The 22794-nt window shown below is 48.6% G+C and overlaps 1 protein-coding gene and 1 pseudogene across 1 annotated transcript in view; both read right to left on the reverse strand.

Moving 5' to 3' along the window:
• Vapb (VAMP associated protein B and C) overlaps positions 1 to 22794 on the reverse strand; it is a 38997-nt gene that overhangs the window by 12279 nt on the left and 3924 nt on the right. The window contains exon 2 of the mRNA XM_021153711.3: positions 3816 to 3968. Within this exon, the coding sequence (XP_021009370.1) occupies positions 3816 to 3968 (153 nt within the window). The remainder of the gene's footprint in view (positions 1 to 3815; positions 3969 to 22794) is intronic.
• On the reverse strand, positions 14020 to 17246 carry LOC147005718 (protein APCDD1-like pseudogene; annotated as a pseudogene).

Raw genomic sequence — 22794 nt, forward strand, 5'->3', positions numbered from 1 at the left:
CACGAGCCGGCACCATCATAAACGGATTAATTATCAATTGCAATACTACCCACTTACATTAATTGACCAACATCCCCATCCCACGAGCTGCTGATTCTCATTCTGTCCTCTGCACCTCACTGGAAGAACTTTATGTCTAAACATAATTAAATCGAGTCCTGAAGAGACTCTCAGAAAGCAACATGCCCCCTCTGCTCTGAATTCCAGTTTAAAACACAGACTCAGATCCTGGGAGACCTACGCTGGGCTTCAATCCCTCTTCAATCCGAGGGCACACTGAGTAAAGTGAGTCTGTATCTAGATACTGGTGTCTTTAATGATTCTGCCCCTGCTTCCTGTGGACACCCTGCATGTGTAATGCACTTGGCATAGGGACAGGCAATGTGCACAACTGAACTGCAAATAAAAGCTTACCACTTCGTGCGATTAGAATTCACAGAGGTTATACAAATACTAAATTTAATGTCATATTACAGGAAGCCTAAGTATTTTTGATGGGCTCATAATTCTATCTCTTCACCTGCTGTACATGCTGGCAAACACGGTTTTGAATATTAATGGAAAAGTCCCTCATTATTAAACTGCGTCATTAAAAACAAGATCCGCCACCACTAACAGCCTTCTACAAAGACATCTTCAGAAATTACATGCTTTAAAAAATATTTCCCTGCCATACAATTTGAAAGATACTTAGTTCTGTAAAGCTAGAACACTGCTGCCCCCCCCCCACCCCGCCAGACCCCAGGAGTGATGAAAGCAGAGTTTCTCCCCTCCCCATGTCCTCTGGGAAATCTCCTTCCTTCCTGCAGGCTCACCTCTGCATGCCTGTGCTGTCAAGGTGCAGATCCACAGGTGCAAGCCTAGTCCTGAAAGCCAGTGAGCATCAGCAGCCCAAGCCTTGGCACTCTGGGAGCAACTGCTAGCTGGGCTGTGTCTCAGAACAAGCAGACTGCTGAGCAGTACAGAGGATAAAGACAAAAAGGAAGGCCCAGAGCACTTCACTTGGAAATGTCCACACGTCACACTTTACCCTCTGTCCACCTGCAACTGGACTGCCTAGGTTACTGACAAAAACCCCATGCACATAGATTTGTTATGTCAGAGCCTGAGCTGTTGAAGTGTGACTTAAGGTCAGGTTCACTGGGAAGGCAAGCAGAGCACCTCGGGGTGTGGCTGGGGAATCACTATCCATGCCTGCCACAGCCAAGATGCCAAAGACAATGCCTTTAAAGGGCCAGCCCTATCCCTATCACTCCCATCCCCCTCCAACTCCTGCTCCTCACCCCGCCTCCCCCAGCCTCTTACATGGATGATTTATAGCCTTGTCTAATAGCTAGCACCTCCCAGGGGTCTTCAGAAATGCAGGGATACACTAACCCTGTCCCTTCCAGATATCCTGGGACACTCTAGGTACTAAAGAGAACCATGCTGATACAATTTTAAGTCTATTTCATGGCCACCATTTTGTAAATTACAAAGGAAAATTCACTCCTAAGCGCACGTGCTTTATAGGACTTCACGAAGGCCATGCATACGTAAAATGCATAGAATTCCTTTGCTTTTTTTAAGGCAATGCAAACGCTTTGTGCATGCACAGCGGCACCAGCAGAATGTGCACAGGTGACCAGGCTGGCAAGATGTCAGCCAATGGGATCAGGACAGGCCTAGCTTCACGCTTGCGTGTCCTAACCTCTCAGTCAGTCATAAGTGGGTGTGTGTGAGAACACTAAGGACAATGTTCTTTCTGCCTGTGTGCCTGCCTTCTCCAGGAACTCTGGCTCATCATATCCTCACCCCAACAGCTGTATTCCTCAAGGAACAGGCCTGGACAAGCACAGCACTTCCCAGCCCGAGATATACATGTGTAGAATGTGACATTTGTACACCCAGCACCTAAAACTGAACGGGCTGTGCCACTCTCCTGGTCCCCACGACCACCACCAGCAACTCTTCTCATGTGCACTCCTACCTCAGCAGGAAAAAGCTGCAAACATGTTTCTTATTCAGTCACTCCTCCTGTCTCCTCAACCCTATGATGCATTACATTTCAGACGCATTCTCAGGCTGCCCAGGCAGCAACACAGAAACACAGAAGAACATCTGCCCATATCCCAAATGGCTGGTGGTCACGTGACAGAGCCCATGTGCCGGGGAAGGAGCACATCCATGCTGGCTCTTTATTTTCTAATTTGCAGAGAGAAGACTCAACACAAAGGCTGCCTTCAACAAGGAGACACTCATCAGTCAGAGCACTCCTGGGACAGTGAAGGATTTGCTCCTGGTGAAAGATACACAGAGGCATACACACAGGCACTCAGACACACACACACACACAGACACACACACACATGCAGACATGCACACACAGGTAGACATGCACATACATTGGCACTACACAACTACCTGCTAAGATTACTTTATTCAGATAACCAGGCTGCCTGTTTCATATGAAAATTGGTGATTTTATCTGCTAATAAACTCAAAATTTCTGAAATGTGTTAATGAGAAAGAAATTGGCAGATGGTGGTTAAAAAAAGGAGAAGGCTTAGACAGTTCAACGCAAGGCCCTCAGGCACCACACAAAAGGGGGTAAAGGCTATTAGAATCCAGCTGCCCTAATCTTAGCAAAAACCTTGAGACACTCAGAGAATCAAGCCATCACATCCTGACCACTCCCCCTATATCTCAGCAGGCCAGACGTAGAGCACTAGCTCTGTCACACACCACCCCGGGATTCAAAATGGACACAAAACAGAAGGGACAATGTGTCCTGCACATGATGGCACTGTGTGGGGTCCAGCAGTGGGAACCCTTCTACAGGGCTGGCTACCAGCTAACTGCTCCTGACTGAAAGTCTGACTCCTAAGTCCAGACCCGGCCCTGCAGACTCAGAGGGGGAAACACAGGGGGAGCTGGGGCAGGTGCTCCATAATGAGAGGCACCAACAGAGGCGAGGACTCAGAGTCTGAGATAATGAAACACCTTGTATCTTTCCAAAGAGGTGAATCATTTTCTTTTAGGTGTCAAATGAATAGCCAAATGTATCACAATCAAAAGCTACCATGGAAAAACCCCCGACAGGCACTCACTTCAAAGGAGAAGTGCCCTCTCACGATGCTGAAGCTGAGGGCCACTGAGTCACTGGTGTCTAAAGGACATGCACTCCCCCACAGATCCTCTGAGCATCACGAGTTCTAATGAGCTGCAAGTTCACCAGTTTCTAAATACATTTAAACACTAACATATCACTCAGGCTTCCTTAGTTCTGAAACTCAATTTTCAATTTGGGCACTTATCAGCATCTTTTCAGAAGCCGGGCAGTCTCACAGAGAGAGGGGGCCTCAGAACACACAGAGCCCACAGCCTTGCCTGTGCATCTCTTCAGCCCCACCTCCTCAGCTTTCAGGGGGCAAAGTGTACCTCCAATTACTAGATGGCATGAGCAATGTCAGAAATCATTTAGCATTAGGAAAATAATGCTATTTAGCATTCTCCCACAAAGCAAATTTGTTATTCAGCCCCTTCTGATTTGTCAAGGTGCAGAATGAATTCCAAAATAACGGAGGCCCTACTCTACAGCCACCTCTACAGCCACCACGTTAATTCTGCAGCGGCTACGAAGGTGCTGAGACTTTGAAACATGAACTATGGAAAGTCGGAGGTGATAGGCACCAAGTATTGTATCCAGAGGTGGGATAGGAGAGGTGGAGGGACGCTTGTAACTTCCTGTACTAGCCCGAACTGCCTGCACTGACAAGGCCCTATGACTCTGGGGCTTTCAGAACCCACCCATGACCTCGCGGCTCAGGACTTACCAGACACATTGAGAGAGGCCCCGGCATCAATGACCCCACTGTTGGGCCGCACGCAGTACCTGCGAGGTGCTGTGGTCTTCACTTTAAAACACACATTTCGGTCTGTTGGGTTGCCAAGCTTTAGGTTGGTGGTGACGACATCAGTGAAGGGACCTACGTGGAGAGACAGACACTAGTTGGTGTCCTGTAAGGAAAGTAGGAGCTCAGGAAGATAGGAGACCCCTGTGAGAGCTGAAAGGACATATGGACATAGATACACACAGTCCGAATCTGACAACAGTCACTCATGCCCAACACTCACTCCCACAGAACCACAGTGGAGTCTAGCAGAAACTGTACAAAGGACCAGGCATGGGTCCCCTCTGACTACTAAGAGCAGAGTGTCAGGTGCCAGGTGGACTTTGGGAGGGTGGGATTCTGTAGACAGGAAAACACCTACACCTACCAGTGTGTCTGTAAGGACAGCCGGCTTCATTCAGAGCCCTGCTAGCAGCTCTAAGCACTGAGGCTCCCAAGAAGCCTGGAGCCGTGTTCCGTGGCCCTAGGCTGTTGTTCATTACTATTACTTATTCATTTCCTACTTTATTAGATTTTTTTTAATTAAAAAAGTAAAACATGCTTCTTAAACCAAAGCAAACAATGGAAGATTAAGTATCAGGAGAAGTTAATAAGCTCTCTCTCCTCTGTGCCCGAGGTAACTAACATTAACTATGGAGGTGCTTGTCCAACTACCTAGACTTAGTAGCAATGTACAGTGCACACAATTGTTTCTTGCTCACTAATCTACACGCGAGCAAGTGGGCATCTAACCACTAGGCTTCTTAGGGTCAACCGGGGGGAGGCCTCTCTTTCTTGTCATGTGCGCATGCATGTGTGTGCTGACGGCTCTGTGTGTTGCTATGGAGCTAACTCAGGGACCTGTGCTTATGTACCCAGTCACTGAGCCACATCCCCAGGCCTACATCCACTTCATGTTTACCTATTTCAACAGGAGTGGCACATCTTTGTTTCCTATAGGCAGGCCTTCCACTCCTGCCTTCACAGTTACAAGCAAGCAGGGAAGGGGGCTCTGTTTCCGTGGTTACACAGAATCTCTACCAGCTCACCTGTCACATCTCAGAAGACAACAGATACTCGACAGTGTGCTCCTGAGGGAAGGGTTATCCCTCGTCCATCTCAGTCCCCAGCCTTGTGTCTGGGCTCAGTAAAGGCCTCCAGACACATGCCCCAAGAAGAAAACTACTCAGGGTTACTTCCTGAAAAATGAGTGCCTCAGGCTGGCTTCCTCTGAGGTACTCAAAGTATGAAATACCCACTGAATAAAGGCTTAGCTTAAACACAAATGGTGGCTGGGCTGAGAGGACGGGGCTTGAGTCCAAAACCAAGCCTACAGCACCCAGTGCAGCTCCAAGAAAGCACTGAGCTGTCCACATGGGATAGATGTCCGTGACGGGGAACAATCTGACCATAAGACAATCCCCACATTTGCTAATGGACAATCTTATCCATAAGAAGGCCCAGACAAACTGCAACCTCACTGTGCCAAAACGAGCACTCCCAACACGGCTACTCAGCTTGGCTCTGTCACACAGTGGTCTCCAGTCACACTCATGCAACTTCAGAGTGCAAGCCTGGTGCCATGTCCATACAGGAACCCAGGGTAGGTGGCAACTCAGGGATAGAACCTGCTATTCCATCAGCCCCTCCTCTACTGCCTCGGGATGCACTTCGCTGCCTGCAGGGATGCATGCATGCACTGCAGTACATGTGACAAGATGGCTAGCATTTGACAATCATTTACCTAGAAGCTCTTCTCATATCAGGGACAGCACCATGGACATCTAAGCACCTGAAGAGGTCTCCTCCTGCTACCTATCTTTCAAGAAGCCCTGACCCTGGTCCTCTTGGAACCAGGCTGAAGACAGGAGAGAGAACCTCCTGAAGGATCTGGAATGCAGCTACATCCAGAACTGACTCCACTGAAAACCAACCCCTTCCCCCACTGGAAAAGCATGGGAGACAGCTAGCCTTGGCCCAAAGGGTTTGCAGCCACGGGGAAGGAGAGCTAGATGCTGGAGGCAACAGGTTCTCGGCCTCTAGAGAGAAATGAGACACTTGGTGTTAAGACAGTCCAAGGGTGTGTGGGATAGCAGCTCTCTGGAATTCTACCCTATCCCACCTGCACTGCATGTAGGCTGACTCATGGGAAGATCGGAAGGCTGATACCCCTTTACTTAAGGTGGGGATCACTTCAGTAAGCACAGGCTATAAAAAGGAGAGCTAAAAACAGCTCAGCTTTTCTAGGGCCAAAGACAGTGGTAAGCCCTACAAGCCTGTACGGGTACAACTCGCAGGCATGAATTTCATAAACCACCAAACCCTGCTCTGCAAATGTGGTCATTCAGGGAGTTCTAGGGGCAGGGGCGGGGGCAGGGGCGGGGGCGGTGGGGGAGTCACTCATGAAAGGCCCCAATAGGCCTATGGAAAAAAGGCAGGTCATAGTGTGTCATGCCTATTTTCCTGAATTTGGGAAGGTGAAGGCAGGAAGATCAGAAGTTGAATGTCATCTTTTGGTACATGACAAGTTCTAAGCCAATCTACAATACAAAAATAAGCCCTGTCTCCAAAAAACAAACAAATAGGAAAATATACAGAATGATCATTGAGCCTCAAGTGCGGACATACTATTAGTTCAGGTATATAACATACCCACCACAGCATACAGACATCCCACCATGGAGAAGACAGAACACTTACTATGCCCACCACAGTTTCCAGTGTCTCCCCTTCGGCTCCCCATTAAGCTGGGGTGGGGAGCCCAGTTATAGGCTTCACCAACATCTTCTGGGATTCTATAAACATAAGCTAGATTCCACTGACTGAGCACACTGTGGCAAGTTACCCAGGTCTGCCTATTATGTGGCAATATAAATGGTATTTCAATTTACATGAATCACATAAAAGATGGCCTAAATTATTAAAAGACAAGCAATATTGGTAGCAGTGAGCGGTATTTCTCCCCGAGCACCCCGCCTTGGGTCTGGCACTCATCTGTAGACCTCTGGAGGGAGCTGTGCTGGAAATATATGCAGTGCAGACATCACTAGGAGAACAGCAAAGTCTCATGGGTAAAAAATCAAGGCATTTTGCAAAAACAGGCCAATCCTCTTCGCCCCACTCTGGGCAATTTACTTCAAGAATTTTATTGAAAATAGATTCGATTTGAGTAATTACAGGAGATAAACCGTGTTAGTGCTTGCCTTTCCCCTGCACTAATGAATTAGAACACACAAAAACCTCAATAAAAATGATGGGAAGGCTTATGAGCATCATTCAGATTTTTCCTAGTCACTTTCATTTCATAAAACTGCCATTTCCATTAAAGCGTTATATAAAAAATGGGATTTTATTCCACAAACATGCATATTTATCACCAATGAACTTAAACATTGCTTATAAAATACAGTCAATTTTACAAATGAAATCTTCAAAAGTTAAGTTTTTTTTTCTTTTAAGAGATTGAAAAAAATGATTTGTGTCTCCAGAGTGGGAGCACATCACATCCTTTAATTACTTTCTTCCATGTCCTCTATCCCTTGGTCCAGATGTCTGTGTGAAATTAGAAACTCCACATCTCCCAGCGAGAATGAGCACAGAGCAGCAACCCCAACCTGGAGTAGATTCCTGACGCGTGTGAACATTCTCTTCTCCTATGGAACAGGCTGGATGGATTCTTCCTTCCCCTGTTACAGCTGTGTGCACCTGCAAGCATTTCCTAAGGACTATAGGGTGCTCAACCAGCACTGACTAACAGAATATGGACTCCCCACTTGTTCTTGGAGGGATTAGATCCAGGGAAGCTTGCCATAAAACCACCTGCAGCCTCCCCAGGCCCTACCGCTTGCCTCTCTGTCTTCTTTAAATTACTTAAGAAAGAACTGAATTCTACCTGATGAAGAAAGCAAAGATCACAGACACAAAGAAACACGTGTGTTTATAAAAGGAGACGGGGAGGACGGGTCTTGTGTTGCAGGTCACAGGACAAAAGCTCAGACTTAAAGCACTATCTTAAAGTTCAAGGGAGGAGGCTCCAGGTGCTGAAGTTCTCTCCAGAGACAATGAGGTTCAAGCCAGGAACCAGTACCCACATGTGTAATCCCAGAGGCTGAGGTAGAAGGAAGGACTGTGAGTTCAAGGTCAGCCTGAGCCACACAATGCACACCAGGAAATTCCAGGCTACAGAGTAAGATCCTGTCTCAAACAGAACAAAACAAAACAAGAAGACTAGATTTACCAATCAAGAAATATCCAGGTAATACCTGAGTGTTTCCCCAGCTTCCCACGGACTGAACACTTCTGGTGACTGTTGCCCAGAGAGCATCATTAACATGGAACTCTTCCTGCTGGGGAATCCAAACACCAACTTCACAAGACAGCGATGTGGGAGGTCACATTAAGCAACTACACAGGCCACAGTGAGAAGTCCAGGGGCTTGGGGCTCGGCCTGGGTCTTTCTCATCTGCAGATTTAAGTCTGTTTTAAGACTCTCTCTGCCTAATAAGTGGTAAGACTACATGATGGAAGAGGAAAAGATAGCATTTTTCATTTTTAACACTGCAATTCAATCCTATTAGAAATTAAAGACTGCCTTGTCTGGGCATGATGGCTACCTCTTCTTTCCCAGCTCTCAGGAGGTAGAGGCAAGAAGATCTCTGTGGGTGAGTTCAAGTCTAGCCTGGTCTACACAGCAAGTTCCAGCCACCCAAGGCTACATAGTGACACCCTGTTTCACAATGAATAAATCAATCAATGCTAAGTAAGACTCCCGGAAGGTAACACGGAAGGGAATCTAAATGACTTGGGTGACTTTTTAGGGAAACTAGCAAGGTGGAATGCAAGGAAGAATCAGTAATGAGCTGGACTTCATCAGAACTCAAAGCCTATGGGCTAGGCAGGGCTCTGAAGAAGGGGAGCCTAACACTCAAGAAGCCCTGGAACCCATCCCCAGCACAGAAAAAAAATCAAATAAATAAAAATAGAAACATCTGCCTGCTGAGGAATATTGCCGACAGGATGGAGGGACAAGAGCCACAGACCAGAAGGGCTGGTGTAAAAGATACACCCGATAACGGGTCATCTGCTGAACATATGGAGAACTCCTGGAACTCAACAGCAAGGAAACATGCCACCTGGTTTAAAAACAGACAAAAGAGCTTCAGGCATCGCACTAAACAGGCTGAAAACACAACAAAGTATCACCACTTCTTCTTTGTGTGGCTAAAGTCCAACACTGAGCACCAAATGTGGGGCACATACAAGGCCACCAGACTTACATTGGTGTTGTGGAACATGGTCTATGCAGTCACTTTGAAGGACAGTCAAGTATTTTTTCCTTTTCTTTTTGTGGTTCTATTCAAACTTAAACTGAGGGGCTCACATACGCTAGACCAGGCTCTAACTCTGCGCTGTACCCTCAGCCCAGCTGGGTGCATTCTTCCTGGCATTCTCTCTTCATTCCCACACTGTAAATGAAGGGTTAACAGCCTCACCAGAACAATGTCCACCACAGAGGCAAAACAAAGTCCTTCAGAAGGAGAATACAATAAATTACGGAACACCTAAATGTAGATAATAGTAGTAGTAATATTAATAATAAATACAATAAACTACGGAACATCTAAATGTAGATAATAGTAGTAGTAATAATAATAATAATAGAAGAAGAATCCACAGAAAGGCATGGGAGGAGGAGGAAGAAGAAGAAGAAGAAGAAGGAGGAGGAAGAGGAGGAGGAGGAGGAGAAGAAGAATCCACAGAAAGGCATGGGAGGAACTTAAACTCATATTTTAAGTGACAGTCACCATGCTACCATGCAGCGTTCTGGAAAGGGCACAACTACAGAGAGGGCAAACAGGTCCTGGGCTGACAGTGAGTACCTGCCGGCCATGGGCAGACCCCAGGGTAGACAATGAGCTTCAGTGGGCAGCTGCTCTGTTGGGGGCTCCTTTTTCTGCACAAGCTCCACAAGCCACCACCGTCTATAGAAAAGCTGTATTTGATAAGAGGAGCACGGGGCATGCTGCATCCACGTGCCCAGTGGATTCTGTTTCAAACGCACACAGGCGCAGGTGCACAGGGAAGAGTCGCTGACCCTCTGTTTGGTCTCTCTTCCTCTTCTAGAGCTCATGAAATCCTAGCTTATAAATATGCATCCTCCTTGTGTAATTCAACTCCTGGTGTGTTTTTGAGCCTTTGATATTCACACCGCATGTACTGCCACACAAGTTACACACCACCCTGACATGCAATAATCCGGGTCTCAGCCTTCCACACAGGAGCTTAAATTATTAGCTTGGCTGCAGCTCGAGACTGCACAAAAGGCTGCATCAGTTTCCTCTCCTACAAACCCTTCCCTCTCCATGACCCTACAAACAATAATCGGCCATATTCACTTCACCCTGCAGAGAGCCTTTGGGCAGAAGCAAAGACCTTTGATGGAGATTGCCGGGACAATAAACACAGTCCTTGAGGTCTGAATACAATAGCCTTTATACATAGGAAAATATATTAGAATTAGGAGACATGGGCCTTCTAAAGTCAAAACTGCTGTTTATGTTTATCCCGCCAGTCTGTTTTTACTGAATATCAAGCCCTGCTGCTTCCCCTACCTGACTGCAAGGCCTATATTTGTTCTACTACAATGGAAACAACAAATCACATGATTCTGCCTCTTGCTCACACTGGTGATTTGCATCTAGAAAAGTTCCAGGAGCATTACAGCAGCTTAGCAAGGCTGGAAGAGAAGGGCCAGGCAGAGGACCCCAAGGCTGGAAGAGGAGGGCCACAAGGACCCCAAGGCTGGAAGAGGAGGGCCAGGCAAGGACCCCAAGGCTGGAAGAGGAGGGCCAGGCAGAGGACCCCAAGGCTGGAAGAGGAGGGCCAGGCAGAGGACCCCAAGGCTGGAAGAGGAGGGCCAGGCAGAGGACCCCAAGGCTGGAAGAGGAGGGCCAGGCAGAGGACCCCAAGGCTGGAAGAGGAGGGCCAGGCAGAGGACCCCAAGGCTGGAAGAGGAGGGCCAGGCAGAGGACCCCAAGGCTGGAAGAGGAGGGCCAGGCAGGGGACCCCGAGGCTGGAAGAGGAGGGCCAGGCATGGGACCCCGAGGCTGGAAGAGGAGGGCCAGGCAGAGGACCCCAAGGCTGGAAGAGGAGAGCCAGGCGAGGACCCTAAGGCTGGAAGAGGAGGGCCAGGCAGAGGACCCCAAGGCTGGAAGAGGAGGGCCAGGCAGAGGACCCCAAGGCTGGAAGAGGAGGGCCAGGCAGAGGACCCCAAGGCTGGAAGAGGAGGGCCAGGCAGAGGACCCCGAGGCTGGAAGAGGAGGGCCAGGCAGAGGACCCCGAGGCTGGAAGAAGAGGGCCAGGTAAGGGACCCTGAGGCTGGAAGAAGAGGGCCAGGCATGGGACCCCGAGGCTGGAAGAGGAGGGCCAGGTAGAGGACCCCAAGGCTGGAAGCGGAGGGCCAGGCAGAGGACCCCAAGGCTGGAAGAGGAGGGCCAGGCAGAGGACCCCAAGGCTGGAAGAGGAGGGCCAGGCAGAGGACCCCAAGACTGGAAGAGAAAGCCCAGGCAGAGGACCCCAAGGCTGGAAGAGGAGGGCCAGGCATGGGACCCCGAGGCTGGAAGAGGAGGGCCAGGCAGAGGACCCCAAGGCTGGAAGAGGAGGGCCAGGCAGAGGACCCCAAGGCTGGAAGAGGAGGGCCAGGCAGAGGACCCCAAGACTGGAAGAGAAAGCCCAGGCAGAGGACCCCAAGGCTGGAAGAGGAGGGCCAGGCATGGGACCCCGAGGCTGGAAGAGGAGGGCCAGGCACAGGACCCCAAGGCTGGAAGAGGAGGGCCAGGCAGAGGACCCCAAGGCTGGAAGAGGAAGGCCAGGCAGAGGACCCCAAGGCTGGAAGAGGAGGGCCAGGCATGGGACCCCGAGGCTGGAAGAGGAGGGCCAGGCAGAGGACCCCAAGGCTGGAAGAAGAAGGCCAGGCAGAGGACCCCAAGCCTGGAAGAGGAGGGCCAGGCAGAGGACCCCGAGGCTGGAAGAGGAGGGCCAGGCAGAGGACCCCGAGGCTGGAAGAGGAGGGCCAGGCAGAGGACTCCAAGACTGGAAGAGGAAGGCCAGGCAGAGGACCCCAAGGCTGAAAGAGCAGGGCCAGGCAGAGGACCCCAAGACTGGAAGAGGAAGGCCAGGCAGAGGACCCCAAGGCTGGAAGAGGAGGGCCAGGCAGAGGACCCCAAGGCTGGAAGAGGAGGGCCAGGCAGAGGACCCCAAGCCTGGAAGAGGAGGGCCAGGCAGAGGACCCCAAGCCTGGAAGAGGAGGGCCAGGCAGAGGACCCCAAGGCTGGAAGAGGAGGGCCAGGCAGAGGACCCCGAGGCTGGAAGAGGAGGGCCAGGCAGAGGACCCCAAGGCTGGAAGAGGAGGGCCAGGCAGAGGACCCCAAGGCTGGAAGAGGAGGGCCAGGCAGAGGACCCCAAGGCTGGAAGAGGAGGGCCAGGCAGAGGACCCCAAGGCTGGAAGAGAAGGGCCAAGCAGAGGACCCCAAGGCTTGAAGAGAAGGGCCAAGCAGAGGACCCCAAGGCTAGAAGAGGAGGGCCAGGCAGAGGACTCCAAGACTGGAAGAGGAGGGCCAGGCAGAGGAATCCATGGCTGGGCTCTTTCCCTCTTATCCCCTGGAGTATAGCTCTCCCTTTAATGTCACTACCTTCATTCCTTCCTTCCTTCTCTACAAGACCTATTCTGCATGTTTGCTTCTGTTTCCATGAACTGGCCTATCCATCATCCCATTGGTCTTGAATAATGTATTACCAATAGCAAGAGGGTTGGAGGAATGGCAAGCCAGTGTGAGGTTTTCTATGCTGCTGAGTGTGCTACTATCAGGTGCAAATATGAAGTCCTTTCATGTGTGTGTCGTTCTCATGAAAGGATCTGTATCAAAAGGCTATCGTCAGAGCTCTTCAGTTTTTAAAGTTTCCTTTCTTCTAAAAACAAAGAAAGAACAGGCTTAGTGCACTTGCCTGTAATCAAAGGAGGCAAGGGGGGAAGGATGAAGAGCTTGAGGTGAGTCTGGGCTCCAAAGTGGGACACTATTAAGGATGAAGGAGCACAAGGACAGATACCAGGAGGTCAGACAGCATGTTCACAGAGGGTCAGCTCTTCAACTGCCAAGAACTCTTCAGTTGGTTTTCCAACTCTTACACTAGTTCAACATTAACTCACTGCTTTGGAAACAGAACACAAGCATTGAACCCAAGCCGGGTAGTGAAACTGCAGCAGAGACAGAGGCAGGCAGATTTCTGAGCTCCTGGCCAGCATGGTCTACAGAGTGAGTTCCAGGACAGCCAGGGCTACACAAAACCGGGTTCCAAACAACAACAGCAAGAAAACAAAACAAAGAAAGAGAAATGAGAACCACAGGCCTCACGTGGACCCACTTGTTCACAGAGGCCCAGGTCCCAATCCACAGTCCTAAACACCGCCCACCTCCTTTGTTTCCACTAAGCTTCAGTAGTGAGAGTTTCTGCCCACAGCCCAACCCCACCTCTGTTCATTATACTAACTCCATAACGTGTGTGGAGTTTGATGCTACACCCTATAACATCAGCACGTGTGCACATACACATCAGTGGTTTGTCCCCTGGTCACCCTGGGCTCCTGAAGGATGTCACTAAGAGAGAACCACAGCCCCAGCAGTGTTTCCAATGCATGTGCCAACACTATGCTGCCTCTATCCAGATGCCAGACCCCACGCTGGGTGGTGCCACAGATCTTCCCTGAGGAAGGGCTTAGTGCCCTCGAGGAGGTGACAGGCAGGCTCCCTAACAGCAGGGATGCTGGGTGTTAGGAGATGTGCAGAGTGGGGAATAGAGGGACCAGGTAAACAGGACCAAACAGGAAGAAACCTGCCTGAGCCACTGTGCCCTGCAGGGACAGGCATGGGGTCTTGCAAGAATCATGAAGCCCAAACCCAGGAGATGCATGCCAAGAATGGCTAGGGTAAGGAGGGTGAACTGTGTTATTCTCTACAAAATTCATCTAGCCCTGCAGAAGTGGAGACCAGAAGGCTCACACAGAGGTACTGGAATGTACTAATGTCCTGAGGTTAGCTGACTAGAGCTGAGGGCAGTGTGAAGAGTGGGGCAGACCCTTATCAGGATCTGACTATAGGACCTGCTGGGCTGGTGCCAGAGCATCCCCACAGGGCTTCATACTCACCAGTGCACTTTGCAGGGGACACTGGTAGCCAGTGGGACGGCAGTGCTGTCTCTCTGCCCAGTCTGTGGGGACATCCCCAAGGAACAACTCCTCGACTAGATGGGGTGCCACGCCAGGCTGCATGTGACGTTGCAGGTGCAGCAGACTGAGTTCATGCATGCTGAAGCCCAGGGCCACCATGCAGTCACCTGGGACCTGGGAGCTCAGCAGCTTATACAGCATCCCTGGCAGCCAGGCCTGGCCTAGGGGTGGCCGTCCTTTACATTCCTGGCCAGCCTGGGTCTGGTTGAGGTGCCTGGCAATGTCAAGTAGGGTGTGGTGGCTGTGGAAGACCATGCCCACCTTGTGCAAATGGTAGTCAGCCTCGGTGGCACCCTGGGTGATCCAGGAGGCCTGGTGCAGATGAACTTTGCCCTTGATGAGCATCCCTGGCAGGATGGGTCCCTATAGTAGAACTGGTAGCCATGGAAGAGATGGTTGGAGTAGAAGGTGTAGGAGCGGCTGAGGAATTCTGATCCTGGGTAGATCTGAGTTCAAGGCCAGCCTGGTCTACAAACTGAGTTCTAAGACACCCAGGGCTATGGAGAAAACCTGTGGCAAAAACAAAACAATACATCAAACCCACCAAGGTATCGCAACCACTGTGTTTGAAACAGCACGGGCTGAAGCTCAATCCCATGGCTCTTATTTTGAAATAGTCATATAAAGAACCCTACATACAGATACAATTGTTTCAAAGAAATTTTAAACTCAAAAGTATTCTAAACTAATAAAGTACCCTCCCCAACATCCTCAGGAGACAGGAGGCTGCCAAGCCATGTCACACCCATTATTACAGCAGAGGAATCAACACCCAGAGCTGTCACTGACAGGGCCATCAAAGGGACCTAGGGCCAACTTGGCAGAAGTAGATGACAACCCCCTACTGGAGGCTCACCTGATTCCTAGCTTCCTAGCTCCTTAAACCACCTGCCCCTAAGTCCTCCACAGGTGGTAAAACTGGAGTGCAGCCAGCACTCTCTTAGCTTTAAAGGCCTGCAATCAGACTCACAGCTACCTAGAAAACACAGGATGTCAGGCAGGAGGGGTGGCCCAGGAAACAAAGGAGCTGAGACTTTGGATTAGAGAGAATTCTCTTGTGCAACACATGTAGTACATCTGTCTAAAGGAATATGACACAGCCATTTGAAAGAATGACCCGTTTCTATCTGCCTCTCAACTGTGTCTGACAAGCATGTAGAGGAACACATGGATTATAGCTAACTATTACAGCACACACAGAGAGGCCACACTAAACTCCTCTGGTGAGTAAGGAAAAGCAGGAGGTGAGGGCTGGCAGCCAAAGAGTAAAGACACCCAAGTCACTCAGTCTCACTTACCTCACTACAGAAAGGTTTAAATTACAGTTAGCACCCACTAACATGTAACTACATTATGTCTGAAACTTACTCAATTATCTGGCTAGGTCTATTCTTACATAAAGAAAGCTCCTGTGGCCAGACATGATGGCACACACCTTTAATCCCAACACTGGAGAGGCAGAGCCATGTGGATCTCTGTAAGTCTGAAGCCAGTCTGGGACACATAATGAAACCCAGTCTCAAAGAAAAGCTATGTAGTATGAGAAGTATGTGGTATACTTCTGCAAGAAGGCTCATGCCCAGAACATCCTGTGGGTACAAAAATATTGTCCTAATCCATTGGCTGTCCAAAACCAACAGACTTCTGGCGATAGTCATTGTAATGTAATTTATAAAAATCAAAGTTCCTGCTTAGAACACGTTCAGCACAGCAGTGGTTTCAGTAGTTCTAGGAGAACCTAACTTCCAACTTTGGCAGAAGTTGTTATCTGTATAGGAGATAACCTCACTTACCCCATGATAGACATTACTCAGATCAATGCGGTGGGTCACTCCTGAAACTGCAGCACTTGGAAGACTGAGGCAGGAGAATTGCTATGAGTTCTAAGCCAGCCTTACAAATCACACCCATACCACACACTCACAGAGAAAGAGAGAGACAGGCAGAGACAGAGAGACAGATTTGCTGTGATATTCTAGATTTTCCTAAACAGAAAATTGGCTGCCTACAGCCAGCACAGCCCTTTACACTTCCTTAGGATATCCAGCAGGACAGACCCAATGCAAGATGAACCTTATATATCCATCCCCCCAAAATCTTCAAAAGACAAAGTTTTCCTGTGCATATTCTTCACCCCATCAACTAACAAACACCTAGTAATTTTTCTCTACATAAAAGACCAAAATTCATGGTCACTGTGACCATATAGAGCAAGCCACTTCCCCTAAACACAGTCTGAGTGCACAGAGGAGCCAGCTGAGAGACACCCAGCCTGGGGGCTGGAGTGATCCTAAGCAAGGGCCCCAACTTCTCTAGGTTGCAGCTACTGCAATACTGCAATAATGGCTCATGGTAGTTTCAATCTCTCAGGCTACAGGATTCCCCAAAGTTGCCCCTCTCCGCTATAGACAACACAGACCATGGAGGATATGTCTGGCCTTCAGTGTCTCTGCTCAACTGGCTTTCTCATTTCACCAATGGGAAAAAGGGCAGCATGTAGCTTGTTGGTTAGGGTGGATTCTAGTCTGGTTTCCCTATTACTGAAGAACCTAAGTAGCCATTCCAGGGCTGCTTTGGGAAGTATGTTCATTCTTCAAGGCTCTGCTCAAACATCTTCTATTTTAGAGAGGGTTATGGAATTCCTTCAGCAGGAAAAATTACTCCTTTCTATTGTGCTTTAACAAGCTGCTGACTTCCATATGTGTGTGCAGCCTGGCTCTGTCTTCTAGGCTTCCCAGCCCACTATCCATTTCCTATCTCTCCAGGCACATTTCTTTACATATGTATTTGCCACACCTACCCAACCTGCCTGAGACCCACTCTCCCTATTCTGCCCCTCCTCAAGTCTTGAGACAGGGTTTCTCTGTATAGACCTGGCTGTCCTGGAACTCACTTTGTAGACCAGGCTGGCCTCAAACTCAGAAATCTGCCTGCCTCTGCCTCCCGAGTGCTGGGATTAAAGGCGTGCGCCACCACGCCCGGCTCCGAGTTGGCTTCTATTACCTGGTGACTGGCAGGTTCTGAGGGCTCCACCCTCAAGACAGTCAGAACCCAAGTACCTCTCCTCTTTCATTGCTGCTACTCTGGTCCATCATACCTGTCTCTCTTGTCCTGAAGCTAGTCCAAAATCACCAGACATAGCAGGCAGGCCATTTTAAAAATAAATCTCTCCAACTCTTCCTCGTACCCATCACAGCATAGTCTCATCTCTCCAGCTGTCTCCTTGTCTGTGCCCTTAAAAGCTCATCTTACCCCTCTGTCATTCAAGGCACAAGGCTGCTGCTATTCCTTGACCTCAGGGACTCACAGCCACCTGCTCTGCATCTGCCATTCCAGGTATCTAAAATATCTTTCTCCAAACATCTCAGGTTTATATAAGTTGTATATAGGTCAATCTTCCAGCTCAAATATCACCAACCTCAGTGAAGTGTCTTCCCCAATGCCCTAGTTAAAATGGAGCCCAGGGGTCAGGATACAGCTCAATGAAAGTGCATATGCCAAGCATGGACAAGGCCCCAAGTTCCATCCCCAGAACCACAAAATCTTTTAAATACTTTAAAATGTAAAAATAAAACAAAAATCTTTTTAAATGTTTAAAATAAAACACACAAATAAAAATAAAACACATAAAAGATAAGAACAGAGCTATTTCCAAATCCTTTAATTCATGCCTGTCTTCACCCAGCATTCACCTCCAGCTGATACCAGAGTCCAATTTTCCTCACTGGAAAATGAGCTCCATTAAAAAAAAAAAAAAAAAATTTCCCCAGGGTCTCCTCCATAGGAGCAGAGGCATGCTGTGGGCAGCAGGAATTGGCAAACTAATGGTCCAGGCTCTGGGTTGGACTCTCAGGCTAGAGAGATGGACACTACTGCCTCCCAAGCAGAAGACTAGAGATAAGAGCAACTGGTTCACTGGAATGAAGGAACCATCCATAACTAAGACTGTGACTGAGCATGCAACTGAGACCAACATGGTCTATCTTTAAAATTCAAGTGTGACACGAGCCGGAATCTTGAGGTCTATCATAAGCTCTTCAAAGTAACTCACATTATTCTCCCAACACAGTTGAGGTGTGATGCAAGCTTGAAGGAGCCAACAAATGTTTTTAAATAGAGAATTCTCAAGGTCACGTTTCAATTAAGGAAGATTTTCTGAGCCAGGCCTGGTGGCACAGGCCTGTAATACTGGCCAACCTAGGAGGCTGAGGTAGGAGCAGAAAAAGTTCCAGGCCTGCCTAGGTGTCGTAGACACACCTCCCTCAAAATATAAAGTTCCCCCTCCGTCACAAAGGAAGGCTGAGGATGGAGCTCCACAGGAGGATGCCTGCCATTCATGGGATCCTGTCAGTCCCCAGCGCTAAAGAAATGAGTCTGTCAACTGTATACAGTTCAAAGTGTGGCAGAAGCTGGAAGACTGAGAACACAGTACTACATTCTGAAGGGTGTGGGCAGTGAATAGGCTGGTACTTTAATGATTTAAATGGTGTCACAGGTGTGAGAAAGGGGGAAAGTGAATTGAGGATGTCTGCCTAACTGGACGTGAGAACATTCCCAAGACACAGGATCAGATTCAGAGGTAAGAATCACCGAGGGGGGGGGGGGGCTGAGTCTACAGTTCCCAGGACAACCAGGTTGGCAGGAGTTCAACCCAGCCAAAAGAGCCAAAGAACCTCCTGGAGCTACAAAGTAGTTAGGGCACTGTGTGGAAACACAGTTGAAAGGGCAAGATAAGAGAAGCCGAAGGCCAGAACCCTGATGTACGGAAACAGAAACAAAAAGAGGCAAGTTTCCAGGAGACCCAAGGACAAGTCTGGTAGGTGTCACAGAGAGAAACCTGGTAATGGATAGAGTCCACAGAGGGGTAAGGAGAGGGGTTCAAAGGCAAAGAGAAGCTGTGAAGTAATGTGTCAAACCCACTGTACCCTCAGCTGTCGTAAAGAATGATCAGCCAAGTGAGGATGGAGGGAGAAAGGCTCTCTTCAGGAAAGGGCACCACAGGTACATGGAACAAGGATGGAGGAGACAGGAGACAAGATAGGAGAGGCCTGGGGAAGAATCAGGGAGCAAGAAGCCCTGGGCTGAACACACTGTGCCCAGTCCTTTGGCTACACAAGGCTTGGGGGGGAAAGAGACAGGTCCCAACTAACACAGTACACCAAGGAAAACACACAGGGTCAAGTGTGAAACCTCATCCTGGAGCAATGAAGAAGAGAAAGCAAGAGCAAAAGAGAGACAGAGATCGACAGCGCCTCAGAACTAGGCAGGAGAGCAGGGAAGATGGTCTGTGTCAAAGTCCTGTGGCCAAGGTGAGCACAGACTAGAAGGGAGATGACACTGAAGTGAAGTGACAGCCATACTTCATCTGTGAAAGGATACAATCTTTACTGGCCACTGGGCAACATTAACATACTTAAGCAAAATATGATTAGATTTGCATTTCTGAAAGGTGTACCAATGTGGAGAAAGACAGGTCTCAGCCTGGAAGATCTGTTAAGGGGCTATTAGTCAGTCAGAGCAAAGCAAGCCTACCACAGAGGGAACAGGGTAGAGGTAGCCACGACAGTCATGGCCTGTCATGGCTGCTCAGCACAGATGTGAGTGCCACTCAATGAGCTGGCAGGAAGAGACGAGGGCAAGGAGAATGTGGTACTGAGGGCACGGATGCTACAAAAGGAAGGATGCCCAAGTACCACAACTGTGGATAAATATCATCCCACATGTGACACAACAGGGTGCACCTCAAGTTACCCTGAACTCACCACTAGCTTCATGTCATCATTCTGGGCACACCAAGTACAGAACCTTAAGCTGCCCTCTACCCATAGAAGGGATGCCAAGAGTCACCAGATAACTCACCCTGCCCTGCTTCTCTGCTGGGGGCTCAGACGGGAAGGTTCAGGGGTCAGCTGGGAAAGGCTGTGCAGCACCTGTTTACCTTAGACAGTGCCTTCTGGGTGATTCACACTCTGTCAGACTCTGTAAGCTGAGGAAACCTCTATCATTCATGAGCTCTGCAGACACCCAACACCCAAGAGATGGTTGGAACCACAACCTGCTCTTGTCCAGGGTCTCTGGGGAGGCAGTAATAAATGCCACAGACCCTGACAGGATGGGCTGATCTTCCCAAGAAGGATGGGTGCACATGCTGCAGTCACTAGCCTCTACAGGGTCAAAAGATGACCTAACATTAGGAAATTACACATGAAGGAGTGACAGGTCCCTTGGCCACTGTGCTGGAGTCACATCAGAACTCTGAAAGGAGTCCTTGCTCTTAGTAAACACAGGTAGGATGGATTTGTGCCTGCCATGCTTCCATAAGTACTGAAAGGGCACAGGCTTCATTAAGTTGAACCAAGTGATCTTTCTTGAATAGATGATTCAAGGCTACCCAGGATGCAAGTCTTGTACATAATCATTTTTAAACTGTTAGGGCTGGATAGGTGGCTCAGCAGTTAAGAGCACTGCCCATTCTTCCAGAGGACCCGGCTTTGATTCTCAGCACTCACATGGCAGCTCACAACTGTCCTGAAACTCCAGTTCCAAAGGATCTGACACCTTCCCACAGACATACATGCAGACAGACACCACATAAAAATAAATACATCTTTTTAAAAAATTAAACATGGTAAGACCTTCAAAATAAAAGAAATTACCCTGATGGCCATTTATTCATAGCTGCAAACCTTCCATCTCACTCTACAGAGAATGAAACTGTGTGAACCAGCACCAAGGAGCTATCGTAAAGGGGGTGGGAGAAACATGTACTAAATATCCTTTTAGACAACCAATTTTAAACACTGAATGTGTATTTTTAATATTATATATAAATAATGAAGATTTTCTTATGAGACTATATACGTTAACAGCAGTGACTCCAGATACCCCATGCATGGGAGAAACCCTGAAGTAACCCTGAGGGCCTGTTTCCAGTCAACAACAGCTTCTGTTTAAAGGATGCATTTAGCATTTTTAAAAACGAGAATTCCAGGAGGTATTTTATTACCACACCATTACTTTTTAAGATAATCCTGGAATGACTATCAAGTTCAGTGGGCAAGGCTCTCTAAGCCACTTTTGTTTCTGAGGTAGAGCTGCCCAGGTCCCCTGGTAAAGGCTTCAAAGAACGAGTGAACAAGGCCAAAGCTCTCTGGGTGTGGTGTGCTGACCGTGCGTGGGCCTAGAAGGCCCTGAAATGACAGAAAACGAGACACGCCGGCACCATAATGCACCCTTGTTTTAGTACAATTCAAGGCTCTTATTTTATGAAAGACTCCACGGCAAGCTCGTCCTGACTAATGGAAGGCTCGTCTGTGTTCATCTTCTGTCATCTCGCAGACAGCAGTGCTCCTTCAAGGCCAGGTCAGCCTTCAGATGGCAAAGTTTTACCAAATAGAGAGACAGATGGAGCAGTGTGGGAGGAAGTTCTTCACCTTAAAACTCGAGTTTCTAGTTCTAACACTCTCTGGGACTTACTCCCTTGTCCCACCCCTCATTTCCAACTACTTAGCCTAAGACTGCAGGCACAAAACACATCTCTGTGGTGGAAAGGGTAATGATAAAAAATGGCATTAATGCTGCGTAAGAGCTGGGCTCTTTAAGAAGCATCAGTTCAGACTAATTACTTCAATATGTCAACACAGGGATGAAAAGTTACTAGGGAATTGCCAGGCTGCGCGACACGAGCCCTCACAGAGAACCAGGCTGCCTTCCAAGTACAAGGCCAAGGGCTGCACAAATGTTTTTAAGAAAAAGAATAAGATAAGAGAAAGTTACCTTCTAGTTCATTTTTCTCCGAGGGATAAGGTTTCAGAAGTAAACAGTACTGTCAGTGAAGATTTAAGTTTGACGCGAGCCCAGTAAACTTAATGCCACTTGCTTTTGTGATGAGCAAGCTGGTTAATAATTAAATACATGAAGATGATCTATTCAGGATGGATTTAAACCAAGGCCATAAAGAACCTTAAGCACACTGCTGACATTTTGTTGTGCTGTAAAGCACTGTCTGCCAACAGGATCCTGAAATGTTAAGGAAACCGGAGCTCTGACCCACTGAGCGAGCGAGCAAACAGTGGAAAGGTAATTCCTGCCGGTGAGGACTATAGCCTCTGGTTGGGAGACCGCTTCTGGTTTCTTCCCACCAAGTTTGTATTATACCAACTCCATGACCTGAACTAACAAGTCTAAGACTCTTCTCTCCATACAAAAGACAGTGTCTACCTACAAGCTTGGAGTGCTCAAGTGAGTGCCCCGACCTAGGTACGTAAGCTGCGTCTGACTTCCCAATTGTCACTGGCTTTGAACCAGCTTTTGCCAGAACAAGGCAAGGAGGCCTTGAACCTACAACAGGTTGGTGTCTCAACCCAGTGAGGTGCTTAGCTATCATTCCAGGCTATGACTTCAATAGAACTTGGTGTAGGGGTGTTGACTCCTGAACAATGACCTAAATTATACAAGACATCACATACCACAGAGGAGATCCGACAGGAGAGAAAGGAAAGACAAACCTTTGAGAGGCTAGGCATAGACACAAGTCAGAGCTCCCAGGAGGAGGTAAGAGGCAGTCAGACCCTACAAGGCCTGGATGGAGAAAACAGAAGGGAACAGCCCTTCCACAAGCTTCTCAAGTCCTTCACTTCT

Source organism: Mus caroli, unplaced genomic scaffold (genome assembly GCF_978045245.1).
Source record: "Mus caroli unplaced genomic scaffold, Mus_caroli_1 scaffold_2, whole genome shotgun sequence".
NCBI classification, from domain to species: Eukaryota; Metazoa; Chordata; class Mammalia; order Rodentia; family Muridae; genus Mus; species Mus caroli.